Below are 13,824 nucleotides of genomic sequence, written 5' to 3'. Positions count from 1 at the left end.
AGTGATGGAAGGTAAGAGCTGTTGCTTAGACTTCCTATTTCTCCAAGCAAGGCTTAGCAGCTGATAGATTCAGTCTAAAGATGAGAGCAGAACTGTTGGAGGTGCTAACAGATGGTCCTGGCCCCCTGAGGGTTTCAGTTACCTGAGTCCAGTCATGCTGAGAATCTAGCAATCAATAAATCACCTTTAATTAAACACAGCTTTATATACACACGTACATATGTACATCCACATACAGCAGTTAAAGCAAAAAGTACATGTCCAATCACTCACTGAAGAAATAGATGCATGTAGCTTTACATTCTCCTAAAGCCAGTCCTTTCTTCATTGCTTGTAATAGGCCATGCATGGGGGTATAAAAGTACCTTACAGAAGGCACCTTTTATAGTAAGTATTGCACAGAATAAGCAGCTGGAGTCTGGCTCCCAAATACCTCTGTTTAAGCTTCGACTGGAAGCTAGAAATAAAACTGCCCTAAAAGACACTGCAACTGTAGCAGCTAAAATAATGACTTAAAGCAAAACAAACCATCACAACTCGTAACTCATTCTTGACTCTTAATAACAAAAAAATAAAGCTAATGATTTTTAATAATCAAGAGGCCCCAGCATGCTGAATAAGACACCGTCTTAGTGAATGTGTCTGGTACTGTGTATTAGACAAGAATCAACTGTGCAAATATAGATAGATCCTGCTACCACTGTGCACTTGGTGGGTTCTACCAATGGCGGAATTATTCTGGAAGTATTCATGGTGATTGCATATATTCCCGTGTTGCACCAAGAAGGAATTATAAGCCAGTATTGTGCTGTGCGTTTTTAAGGCCTCCTGTACTTCACAGACCAGAAGAAAAACCTGTCGAGTTCAATGACTTAAGCCAGGAGATGATCAAAATCCTTCATCTGGAACAAATAGACCTTCTTTGTGTGAAAGCTCTTTGCAGGAGTTCAACATCATCCCTGCCATATTCAAAGCCTTTTGGGTGTAGGGTCATTCTGATGTTTACAGTCTTTTTGGTCCACGTGGCACAGGCAACTTGTGCTGAGCTTGCCGTGTTGTTCTAGGATGTTTTCTTGATTCTGACTTACCCAATCTATCTAGTGTGCTTTTGATTGTAGAAAACTTGCATGATTTAGTCATTAAGTGCGAAATCATCCTTAATTGTGTGCTGTTTTATTGCTTTTCCAGGGCACGGCCACTTCTTCAGCGCTGATACTGTCCGGTATCATCCATCACTGCTGGTTTGTCAGGTGAGACAGCATCCATATCTGCAAAATGGACATCAGCTACTTCATCTGAAAGTGCCAGTTCTATCATCCACCCCATCCCACTTGTTTTGCTTTGCTGATCCTGGAAGAAATGCCTCAATTTCCAGTAACTTGGGTTTAGTTATTTGTCTGTCATGCAGTTCTCCTGCATGACAGGTGCTTAAAGAAGGAATATAGTACATGTAGACTGATAGAGCAGGTAAGAGAAATCTCTTAGCAATGAAGCTTTTCTCAAGAGCCTGACAGTCCCCTTTGGATGGCAGACAGTTGCTCCTTGGGTTTTAACCAGGGAACAGCCCTGTGCAGTCTGCCCTGGTAGGGCTTGCTCCTGCTAGCTATGCAGTAGCATAGCAGTGGTAGCACAGCTCGTATCCTATTTGGTTTGTAGCTCCTCTGTGATATCCTTTTTTTTCCTTGCTCCTCCAACAGCAAAGAAAGCAAACCCTGAGCTGTGGCTGCCAAGGCTTTGTGGGCAAGTCAAGGCAGGAAGAGGGGACAGGAAGCAGCAGTAAAACAAACATTTCCTTTCATTTTGCTGAAGTGCTGCACCCTGCTTATGTATTGATGCATATGCCATTGTTCCTCTTATTATAAAGCAGGGCTGAGTGCCGGTGCTTTCTTACCTGATGAGGGCTTGGGGTACATCCTGTGGAAAAACAAGAGGAAAGAATAGAAGGTAAAGGCCAAGCCTCCAAAGATCATCCCACAGACCAGGAAACTGTAGCTGCCCTGATCATGTATGATCTGCGATTGGAGAGAAAAGAAAAAGCATCAGACCTGTCATCATAGCATTTGAATACCTAATTGGCATTTGGTGAGGACTTTGCTTTTTGATAACACAGGGCAAGCAGCTGCCTTAGACCTGGATTAAGACTTCTAGTGAAGTTCAGGCAGGTTTTGGCACTCTTCATCTTCTCCCTTTGCCCACACTCACCGATCCCACCAGCAGCTGTAGTACCATCTCTCCAATTCCAGCTCCTGTCACTAACACAGTTGTGGCACAGCCTGAAAAGAAACGGCACAAGTGATAGCGACAGCCAGCAGGTCCAGCCTGCAGCTACTTCAAATTGCTTTTTCACAGACCTCTCTGGATGAGAATGAGAAATACTCAGTGGAAGTTTCCATCTAAGCGTGTGGCCGAATTGTGGGAGTAAAGGAAGGAAAAAGTTGAAGACAAAAAACATCTGTTCTGTCACTTGTCCCCACCAGCAGTGGTGCTGTTGCTTCTTGCTGTAAAGGTTTTCATTCTTCTATATCACTATCCTAGAAGCTGAGGTTAGCAGAGACCTCCTATAGGAGCTGGCCAAACTCTGAGATTTTTCAGTTCACTGATAACCTGGATGATGCTTTCAGAACTGACATTCTTGTCTGAGAGCCCTGAAGCTGCAGGAAATAAGAAGCAGTCTGGATCTCTGCCTGTGGAAGTTATTAGTGCAGCAAATCTGGGATTTCTACAGTCTGCTTTGCCAACTACAAGCTTGAATGAAAACTGTATTCAAAAAACAGACCTTTCTTCCAATCCTCCTAAGCATCCCTAAAGCAGGAGGGGTGTCACAGTACCTGAGCTCTAGGCTTGAATGCCTGCCTGCTTTCAGAGTCTGCCAGGCCTGCCCAGATCCCCACTCACCTTTGTACTGCAGGATGTCCTCAGTGTAGGCAAGCATGCTGGGGAAAGTGCTGCTGAGAAACAGACCCAGAGATGCTGTCCCCACAAACAAGAAGACAACGCTGGAGGAGAAAATCAGGAGCAGGAGGAAGGTTATCAGGACCCCGACCTGTAAGCAACAAGCACAGAGTCAGCAGGAGGGCAAATGCTGAATTAAAATTAAGTAAATACTATGGAGGCAGCAGTCTCGATCATTAACAAACCTTACTCAGCAGGCTGGAGAGTGTAATAGCAAGAACAACCCAGCTGTGCTGGTAACTATGGCACAGGGAGGCAGCAGAGGGAGCTCTTCTATACCAACTTAAGATATCTTTATTCAATATTCAGGTTCTGGTGGTGGTCGTTTGCATATATACAGGAATAATTTGGATTGCAAAGAAATTGAATTCAAACTGAATTTGCTATAGAACGACTGCCAAGAGATGCTCTGTGTGACTACATGCAGCAGTACCAACTCGCAAGCACTGCATGAAATATAAGTGTGTTTTTGTCCTTGGGTGATATTATTGCCTTTAAAAGGAAGTGAGGAGGCAACCACTAAAGTCTAAGCAGAGAACTTCCAATCTAGCTGCCTTCCTTTCCCCATGGCTGGCACATTGATTTCCCCGTGGATGCCAGAGAAGATGATATGAAAATAAATTAAGCTGGCAGATGGTTTTCTGAGCTTGAAGTTTCTGAAAGCAACTAGTAAAGCAGTACAGCCATGCTGCAGGTGTCAGCTACCTCCTGCACATCAGTCACAATCACATAGAGACAGTGATGCAGTTCACCCTATTGGTGTGCTTGTCACACTGCCTGGTGCAGATTTAACCCAGGTTTGGCATCAAAACTAGACAGCATCTTGGAGGCAAAAAGGAGGAAGGTAGGAATAGCCTTACCACATTGATAAAGACCATGGTTGCTGGCTTCATTCGGTAGGATATGGGGATGGAGATGAGCCTGCCCAGTGTGATGAACCCCCAGAAGAGGCTGGGCAGGTAACCAGCCACCTTGTGCACTACAGAGAGAGGCTCTTCCACGGCGTAGCTGTAAATGAAGCCTGAGTACTCTCCCTGTAGGGAAAAACAGAACAGCACGTCATGGTGATGTGATGATTGCCAGGCTTTGCAACCTTAACTTCAACCTGTCCTTAAATATTGAGGAGAGCCTGTCTTTGGATTTGCTACTGAACCTCAATGAGCCTTATTCCCAAGAGTTTGCAGCTGGAGACAGAAGTAGAACACAGGACTGAGACACCTAAAAGGGCACCATTGAACAGCTGCACCAGGTAAAGTGCGTGCTAAGCTCTTACCCATAGAGATGCTCTCTTTCCCCTTAGGACTGTCTTGGAATTGCATACTCTGAACACATTTCACAGCAAGAACTCAAAGTCAGTCAGCCTTGAAGATGGAAGCCCTAGAGAGGCTCTAGAGCTGTCTCTGACAGCTGCTTGGTGTAACCCCACTCATCTTCCCAGATCCTATTTAAGGCCTTAGTGAGACTCAGCTGTATTTTACCACAAGTAGACTGAGACAAAACTGTAAGAACAGCAGCCAAATGAGCCTTCCTCATCTGAATAAACATCGCGAGCCCTTACTTGCAAGGACACCATCACAACTCCAGCTCTACACTAAGAGAGGAGCAGTAGCCATCTAGCTGCAACAACACAGCACCCATGAGAAGGCAAGCAATCCTCCTAAGAAGCAGGGAACGTGTCAGCCAGAGCCATCAGCTTTTAATGAGCTACCTTGGGAACCTGACTGCTGCATCAGGTCCAGCTCACTGCACACAGGGGATGCATGGATGTCTCTGGGTATAGGCTGTTATAAGCTATTTGGAAGGAAGGAAGCCATATAGCTTTGCTCAGACAAGATCCTTCTGTCGGCTGAACTCACCACGATCCCATCAGTCATGAAGAGAACAAGAGCCCCAGTGATGTGGACTGCGAAGTAGGTGTAAGAAGCCCCTCTGAAGTTTTTGCTTTGGCAGCAGCTAAATAAGTCATCGTGACCTGGTGAAACACAATGCAAAGCAAACTTAGCTGGAAGGTCCCCCTGGGGCTGGGTAGTTGCCAGCCCGCAGTGGGGATTTGCTTTGTGCTCAGTTGCAGGACAGGGATTCATAGGGACTGTGAACAACATGCAGTGCTGTAACCTCTGCCAGCACAGAGCATCCTGCTTCCCTAAGGATTGCTCTCAAATGTGTGTAAGAAAAGGATGGAGATGAGTAGAACATGAAGCTCGGATGGGTTGCATGAAAAGGGGCAGCTGGGTTGAGGAAAGAAACACTTAATGCCTCAGCTAAGGGGAGTGCTGTTGGATGAACACAACCTTACTGGACACCAGAGAACCCACAGCTTTAATCACATTCCTTGCAGCACCTCAACACATCTCCAATTGAGCACCAAACCGATGGGATCATCTGGGCACTTTTGGATTCCATTCATGTATGTTTTGGAAAGTTTTCTCCTTAGACAATAGCAATTAAGCTCGCTTGTTAACCACCATGGAGACGTTCAGAATGAAGGCTGTTTCCTCCCTCAGCTCACCCCATTCCCCAGAGCCATAAGCGAGGTGCCTGCAGCTCACCTCCTGCAGCGTGGGCTCTGTGCACAGAGGTGGATGGATCATCCTTCTCCACGGGACGAGCTTCCATCGCCAGCTCGTCTGCTGACAGCAGTGGGTGGCTGCTGCTATTGAAGCACGGCACCATGCGCTCCTTATAGAGCAGGAAGAACACAGCGATGGGCACCGGCAGCTGGGGAGGAGCAGAGAGGAGCAGGTAAGGGCAATGCACAGCACAAATAACTGTAGTTCCTCATTCACAAGGGTGTTTTGGGGGGCCCAACCCATCCCTTCTAAGCACGTCCTTCAGTGCCACATCTCTGCGTTCCTCACCATCCAACTCAATGCACATCTGCCCCTACCCAAAGATTAGTAGTAAAAGGGTTTTTGCCTATGGAGAGAAGAGAGATATGAATGAGAATCCTTTGGTTGAAACTGTGGGGAACAAGCAAGTTGCTCTGAGACCTGCTTTGCCCATCTCCAGCCATTAGCAGGGGTTGCTCAGCATCTCATAAGAGATGAGCTGGTTCCCAGGCCAACGGCTGCAGCCAGACAGCTGCAAACAGCCCCTCAGCCCAGCCTATGCTGCAGGACCTGGGATGGAGGCACCCTCTGATCCACGGCTGCATGATATCCACACCCCATGCTCAGCACTGCATGGGTTGTGCTAGTGTTCAGCATCCCCACATAGGGACAAAACATGGGGACAGTGAGTTCAGCCCTGCCCTTGGGACCCCCTGCACGCACCCCGACTTGGTGGTGCCTACAAACCCAGAGGGACTGCTCTTTCTTTTTGTTAAGGGGAATGAAAATAGAGGGAAGTAAATGAAAAGCTGGGTCTGCCCCTGAGCAGCCTCCTCCTCCAGTGCTGTTTATTCTGCAACAAATGGGGAGAAAGCCAGGAAATCCTAAGTGACAGCTCACTCTCCAGCCGCCCAGCTCTTGTTTTCTCCATGTCTGTGAGCAAGTGTGAGCTCGAGCTCCAAATTTCCTGCTTTTTGTTGGCTTGTGGCATTATTTAAATGTATGGAGAATTCCCCCCCCCTTACACCCGCCTCTCTCGCCTGAATTCATTTATGAGGACTTCATTGTTCTGGGAACAATGGGAATAGGAACAGTGAGTTCGGTCCCATGGAAGAAAAATGCATTTGCTTGATAGTTCTAATCCTTCCGGAGGTCAGGACCAGATTTTATTCTTCTAAATTGCAAATTTTGCAAAAAAAAAAAAAGAAAGAAACCTCACACACACACAAAAGAAGAAGAAAAACAAACCAGAGGGACTGGCCATAGAGATAACAGCTCCAGGCACTTCAGGAGCACTCAATGCCTGCATGGAGGGCACAGTGCTGGGGTCCTCAGTTCCCAATGGGACCATGCATGCATCCTCATCTCCAAAGCAAGCTGCTCCCTTGCTCTGTATCCATATATCTCAAAGCTGATGGTGTCTTGTGTGCACAAGAGCCCAGACCCCACAGGGCTGGTCACTGATGGCTCTCAGCTTTGGCTCTCTCCTGAGAGATTCCCAAAAGCTGTGACCCTGTGGCACAGCTTGGCCTTGAACCCAGGCTGTACACAGGGACAGAGTGTCCTGGGAAGCACTTTGCTCATTACACAGGCAGGTGGAGAGGAGCAAACAGAGCTGAGTGCCAACACGCTGCCTGGGCACACATCACCCAGCACTGGGACAGCCCACACTGCCCCATCCCAGCCCCATACACAGAACCAAAGAAGACATCACCCTCACCCCTTGCAGGTTATTAATCATTATAAGCTCAATGATTCATTGCACTGTGCGGCTCAGTGTGGATACACCTCCAGTTCCCATTTCAGATCCCAGCATTGCTCCCAGCCCAGCACTCCCCCAGTACAGACACCATCAGGACAAGTACGGCCCTATAGAGGAACATTGCTCCAATTTCCAGCCCCTTTTGGATGAGGATATTTCCGTTCTGTGGGAAACTGAATTTTAAAGTATTCCAGATCTGGATGAAAAAGCCCCAAATTTTCCTCCCAGCCAAATTTCTTTCATTCCCAGACTCATCCAATTGGATTTCATCTGATAACTGCAGCAAAAACATTTTGCTTCAATGGCACCGAATCGGAGTATTCTGTCAGCTTTACACCCCACCGATGCCAAAGTCAAACTGAGACATTTCAACTCGAAACAAAGCAAGGCATGGAAATGAATCATTGCAGCCATACAGGATACACACAGCGCTGTGAATACGGGTGTGGAGCTGTGGTTTGGGCCGTTTAAAAAGCAATAACAACACTGGTTGCTGGTCCTGGTTTCCATTCCTACAGCTCGCTCATCCCATCTACTTCCCTGGGGTGTCAGCACCGAGTGCTGTGTCCTGAATGGTCACATTCAAAACAGATATTAAATGCTCCAAAACTCAATTATCTTGCTCAAGACAGACTGGCGAAGTAGGCAATGCCCTGGTGTAATTAAAAGCACATTTCCCACGGCACACACAGCGTCAGAGGTAACTAAAGCTGCTGCTGGGCAGGGAGCATCCAACCTTGCATTGCACAGTCACTGCCCAGCAGTTCTGGTGCCTGTTCCTCTCTCATCAGCAGCCGCCATGCACACAGCTCAGCTGGACACCCTGATATCTAATCTGTCCTCACACCTCCTCCATTACTACCAATGACACCCCAGATCCCATCCACTTACATTGATGAGAGCCATGATCCAGAAGGCGTAGGAGACGCGTGTGACCACCATCCCCTTCATGGGCAGGTCGTAGTGGGACAGGTTGCCCGGGTGGTGAGGCACCAGGGACTTGCGGATGTGGGGCAGGTTGGTGGACGTGTTGGCCGTGCCGTTGGATAGGATGCAGTTGGTGTCAGAGAGGAAGGGGTCGGCTATCAGGGGGCTCAGCAGAGCTCCGAAGCCCACGAAGAAATGCAGAGCCTGTGGGATAAGGCAGGGCTGTGGTCATGGAAGAGGAGGAAGCGCAGTCGGGGCGGTCATGGGCTCTGTGCTCACCTGCAGGAAGATGGCAGAGTCCTTCTGGTAGATCTTTACCAGCTGCATGTTGGAGATGGTGTCGATGCAACCCATGGCCAGGCCTGCAACTGCCATGACCACAGCCAACACCACCACATTGTGGCATAGTGGGATGATGGCAAAGACCAGGGAGATGGCCAGGGACGAGGCGAAGAGAGCAAACAATGACTGAGACAACCTGGAGCAGGAAGGGGAAAGAGAGAAAGAAAGAATTACCTGCATGAGAGCCACATCTGCACCACAGCACTACGTTGTGTTCTCAGCCCCAGGGCAGCTGATGGCACAGGTATCAGCAGGAGATGTCTGCACTTTGTAGCTCAAGAGGAACCATCTCTAGTAACCCATCCTGCACATTCCAAGGCAGAAGAGGGATGAGGACCTCCCTTTGTTACCTGCATGGATCTGCATTCTTCCTCCATGCCCTGCACTGTGCTCTGCACGGGCAGCATCTGCATCCTGCAGAACAGAGCCCAGGTTGGCACCGTGCTGCACTGGAGCTGCCAAGTGGGAAGGCAGGAAGGAAGGAAGGAAGGAAGGAAACAGGGAGCAGACAGCTGAGTGCTGGAATCACTGAGGCCAGCAGAAAGATGGGACTTGAGAGTCCCAGCAGTGAGTAAATAGCAGAGGCACCTCCCAGCCTGCGAGGAGCCCAACAGCTCACAGAAATGAGGTGTCATTAGCAGCTGGGGGAACACATGGGCACAGGACCAGCAAGTGGGACACCCAAAGAGGCAGAAGTGATGGGCAGCAGGATGGCTCAGCCCTAAGCACACACCACTGTCCTTCTGCACAGCCTTCCTTCATCCCAAACCCACAGCAACCTCCCACATCCTGCCTGTGGCTTGTGCTGTGCTTCAGCAGCATGGGAAGGAAGAGCACGAGGGCAGCTGCTCCTTATCAGCCGGTGGCACGAGGTGCTCGTAGCCTCCCTCTTGCAGGAGTCCATGGTTTGTAGAGCCCTAAATACTGACCTTCCAACAGCACCTAGTGATCCCATATGGGGTTTTGCAGCAAGGGAGCGAGATGCATGGGAAGGAAGCAGCCTTGAGCCTGTAGGGAGGCTGGGAGTGATGGAGCAATGTGCACTGAGACATCCCTGAGACACCTCTCCTGCAAGCCCAGCACTGCTGGTGCCACACTCATTACTGGAGTTAAATATTAATTGCAAATAATGGGATGTCTTTATAAAGCACTGAACAGCTCGTTTCGATGTTCCCAAAAGTGCCAAAACTGCCTGCAGCTGTATGACATCCATCACACACTCACACCCCCAGACTGGGGCACCCAGCGCTGCCTTTGGGGGTACACTAAAGGGTCATCCCATCCCCCAACACAGCACCTGGATGCTCTTGAGGGCACTATTCAACCCCACACAGGAGCTGGGGGGGATCTGAAGAGACAAACCCTTGGGAAGCATCCTCAAAGGAGATACCCGGAGAAGGAGGAGACCTCAGAGTGGCTCTGAACCCCACATCCCCATGGTGTGAAACTGATATGCCCCTCTAAAGGGCACCCAGATGTAGTGCCATGATGTAGCACCCAGCACCTCCCTGGCCCTGCATCCCCAGCAAAGCTCCCTCCTGTCTCAGGTGCTCAGGTGTGAAACGAGGTCAGAAGCATCACAGAAGCTCCTTTGCTTTTCAGCATGAATACTGATTGTGAAAGTGATTATCTTGCTTTTTCTCAGTTCCTGGAGCACTCAGCACACCTGGCTCCATTGCAACCCAAGAGAGGATCCACACCCAGAGGTCCAAGCTGACCTCCATAAGATGCAGTGCTGTATCAATGCCAACAAACTCCCAGTTCACTGCAGCACCCTCTGACTTGAAGGATGGCTTTCCAGACCTCAGGAAGTGCATTCTACATCCCTTGTATCAAGAAGACAAACGACCATCAGGTTAATTCCACTCTGCAAAAGCAATAATTAAAAACCCAGAGCCCTAAGAAAATGAGGGGAGGTTGGGGGGGATGCCATCTCACACCCCTCCTGCTCCAGCTGTGCTGTGCTTTTGGGCAGAGCCTGTGCAGGGCTCCAGCACAGGGCAGCCCCCCCCCCTAAATCCCTCTATTAATGCCGATAGGATGAGTTCAGGCTGTTCCAACACCAGGAGCAAAAGCTCCTACTGTGAATTCCAAGTCCAGGCAGAGTTTCGAGCCTCAGACCCCCCATCCTCACTCATGCAAGGGAATGATTTCACAGCACCACATGAGAAGTTGAATTCTGAGCCTCAGCTCAGCAAACCCCAAGCATGAGTTTGCAGAGAGCAGAGCACGTTGTGAGCCTGAGCTGCACCATAGGGGCTGCTCTGCCATCCCAGTGCTGGGCACTGAGCACTGCAAGCACCAGCTGTGTTTTTAGTGAGTTTCTTCTTTGAAAGCCAGCAGGAATTTTGGAGCTCATCCTGGCAACCAAAACGGACAGTGAGCTGCAGAGGGATTTGGGCCATCGTTATGCTCTAAACTCATATTGCTCCACGACTCCAGCCCCACATTCAGCAGCTGGGACAGCTCATGAACTGGGACAACAGCTGTTGGTGCCCCAGTGCCACCTTTACCAACCAACACTTCCCACTCACTTCATGAGGCAAGAGTTAAAAGGAAGCGTTTCCAAACGGGTGCCTTACAGAAGTGAAGCACTTATGCAAGATTCCTTTACATGCCTGTTAAATATATATATGTGTGTGACGTATGGAGACGCACATGGAGGTGTGTGTGACACCACAGCCCAAACAATTAACCAACAGTGTAAATAATCAGCTGATTTACAGCCCGGCTGTCCATCACACCTCGGACCAAACGCAGCTGACAACCTTTAGGGCTGAGCCCTGAGCGTTATTTACCCAATGGGATCGGGGTGGGTTATCCCAGTATCACCTCCCGATCCCGGGCTTATCGAACCGGGTCACCTCGACTCCTTCGATCTATGATTGGGAAAACATCCTCTAGGAAGTTCTCATTGCAACTTCGCTGTCCCCGTCCCATGCGGGTGGGCACGGAACAGCTCCGCAGCCCCATCCCTCCGTCCCGCATCTCCGCACCCATCTGAGCCCCATAGACCCGCAGGGAGCAGCGCTGCCCCCCTCACCCCATAGAGCAGAGCAGCCCTTACGTCCTCTTGAAGACCCCTCCGAGGCAGCTGCCGAGCAGGAGGCAGAACTGCTGCGAGAAGAAGACCCAGGTGATCTGCGAGAGCGAGCTTTGCGTTTGGCAGCGCAGGTCCAGCAGCGTGGGCCCCAAGAAGGCGATGCAGAGGCCGAAGCTGAAGAAGACGCTCCAATAGGTCAAGGTGGGCTGCAGGTTCCTCCTGAACCGAGCCGATACCCTCTCGTCCCACCACATCCTGGGCGGCGGCGCGGGGCGGCCCGCGGAGATGCGGCTCCCGCACCGCCCGGCCCCGCTGCCAGCCCGGCCCCGCCGCCGCCCCGTTCCCCGCTCCTCCTCCTCCTCCTCTCCGGGCTGTGGCTCCGAAACCCGCCGGTCGATAACTCCGCCTCCAGGACCGGGGATCGCCGCCGCCTCCCGGGGTCGGGCGGAGCCTTCCTCCTGCGGGCGGTGCGGTACGGAACCCACCGAGCCCACCCGGAGCCCCCCGAGACTTCAGAGCATCCCTATAGGGGCAGAGAACCATCCGGACCGCCACCCCCAGCATCGCCTCGAGGTGGGGTGGAGCAGCGTGTCACCCAGAAAGAGGTGGGCAGCTCCCGAGCCTCACTGCTCACATTGCATCCAACACAACAGGAACAGCCACTAAAACCCTTTACTCTGCAGCCTGAGCGCCGTACCCATAAATAAGCCAGAGACTCCAGACAAATGCAATTAAAGGTGTCTGTGCCCCTCCTGTGGATAAGAAGGGTGAGATGGGCTGTGGGAGTGTGTGCATTTTGGAGCTGGAGCAGCTGATGCTTACGCAAAAGGTCTCCTCTAGAGGCTGAGATTATAAATATTTCACCTACTTTAGGGGGGAAGGACTGCAATTTTTAGCTCACTCTTTCCAGGCAATGCAGAATTGCTGGAGCTGAGCTGTGGGTAAAGCTGCCCCAGTGCCAGAACCACACAGCTGTGCTCAGCATCCCATGACCCACATGTAAGGAATGCTGCTCCGGGTCACAGGTGCTCATTTCCACCTGGACATAGCTTAATGTTTAGCTAATCCAAATTGCATCCCAGTCCCAGTTGTGCCACCTTTGTGGCATCCGCAGGTGACCTCTCTCAGGGTAAGGAGGGCAGATACTGAGTGTGGGCAGCACAACAGAGCAGGTGGGGGATGGAGCCTTGATTGCTGCTGGGCACTCAGAGCTGAAACCAAGGAACCACAGAGCAGCTCAGCTACCAGAGATAGAGCAATGCTATTAAGTGGTTCACCAATGGGGAAACTGAAGGCTTGAAATGACCACATCCCTCCTGCTGACAGGACTCTGACTTGGAGAGCTCTGTTTTCTTGCTTCCAGGTGGTGCCAAGCAATGAGGTGAACCCTTTATGGATGGTCAGATGTGAAGCATCTTCAGCAAAGATCAATCCCAGGGCAACAGATGGGCAGGAGACCCATGGTCTCCTCATGGTCGTGTTGTGACAGAGGTGAGTGGTTCTCATACTTGGACGAAGTCATTGCACCCCCAACCCAATGTCTATAGGGGTCACAGCCCCATGGAGGCCCCAGCCCCGCTTTGCATAGCAATGCCATAAAGGCTTGTGCACAGCCAGGAATATCAACCCATCCCATCAAGGCTAACGCAAACCATGCAAGATCTGCTTGCAAATACAAAATGCAGCGTGGGTGGGTTTGTCAGCACAAAGAACGCACAGATCCTTCCACAGATCCACAGAGGGAGCTCATCAGAAATGCAAACCGTGGGGCTCCGAGTGTGTGCAACCAGAATTAGCTTTGTGAAGAGGCACTTTTTGGGCTGTTTTCCAAACTGAAGCCAATGTTGTGCTTGCAGTGCATTAAACACCCTCCTCACTGCTCACCCTGTGCACAGCAGGGCCAGCAGTGGATCACACCGAGAGCCACAAGTAGCTGTGGTGCAGCCAAACAGGGCTCACACAGCTGCAGGGCATGAGGATGCCCTATGGGATGAGCTGGTGCCAACAGGGCGCATCCGGCTGCGCCGTGCCCATGGGCGGAGGATGTGGCTGAGGCTGCTCGGCTGCATTCCCCTGTGCTATGGGATGAGGGAGGAGCAATCTGGGTGCTGCCCAGCCTGGCTGTGACTCAGGTAGATGGGTGCTGCTGTAGGGGCTGCCCAGGGACCACAGCCCCCCTCAGGCCTTTCCCCTATCCCCCCAATGGCCACAGAGCAGTGATACCTACACTAGACTGCCATGCTGAATAG

The 13,824-nt window shown here is 50.7% G+C and overlaps 1 protein-coding gene across 2 annotated transcripts; it reads right to left on the bottom strand.

The window, feature by feature from the left end:
* Positions 1 to 166: 166 nt before the first annotated feature.
* Positions 167 to 11,916, bottom strand: MFSD4A (major facilitator superfamily domain containing 4A). 2 transcript variants are annotated; one of them, XM_015884938.2, is made up of 10 exons: positions 11,600 to 11,916; positions 8,470 to 8,668; positions 8,155 to 8,394; positions 5,502 to 5,670; positions 4,809 to 4,924; positions 3,813 to 3,986; positions 2,896 to 3,043; positions 2,203 to 2,273; positions 1,892 to 2,012; positions 167 to 1,268 (listed from the first exon to the last, which is right to left on the bottom strand). In XM_015884938.2, exons 1-10 carry the CDS (start codon positions 11,827 to 11,829, stop codon positions 1,204 to 1,206), a joined length of 1,533 nt encoding a protein of 510 aa, XP_015740424.1. In that variant the 5' UTR covers positions 11,830 to 11,916; the 3' UTR covers positions 167 to 1,203. The 2 variants fall into 2 exon arrangements, with proteins under 2 accessions (XP_015740424.1, XP_032305211.1); XM_032449320.1 differs by lacking the exon at positions 11,600 to 11,916 and adding an exon at positions 11,576 to 11,595.
* Between the last annotated feature and the right edge of the window lie 1,908 nt (positions 11,917 to 13,824).

Source organism: Coturnix japonica, chromosome 26 (assembly GCF_001577835.2).
Source record: "Coturnix japonica isolate 7356 chromosome 26, Coturnix japonica 2.1, whole genome shotgun sequence".
Classification (NCBI taxonomy): Eukaryota; Metazoa; Chordata; class Aves; order Galliformes; family Phasianidae; genus Coturnix; species Coturnix japonica.
This window is presented reverse-complemented; position numbering and strand designations above follow the sequence as displayed.

Coding starts and splice junctions, on each gene's coding strand:
- MFSD4A (XM_015884938.2), bottom strand. CDS start 11,829: ATGTGGTGGGACGAGAGGGTATCGGCTCGGTTCAGGAGGAACCTGCAG. Junction 8,669..11,599: donor GGAGGGGTCTTCAAGAGGAC/GTAAGGGCTGCT, acceptor TTCCTGCTCCAG/GTTGTCTCAGTCATTGTTTG. Junction 2,013..2,202: donor TACAGCTGCTGGTGGGATCG/GTGAGTGTGGGC, acceptor CTCCAATCGCAG/ATCATACATGATCAGGGCAG.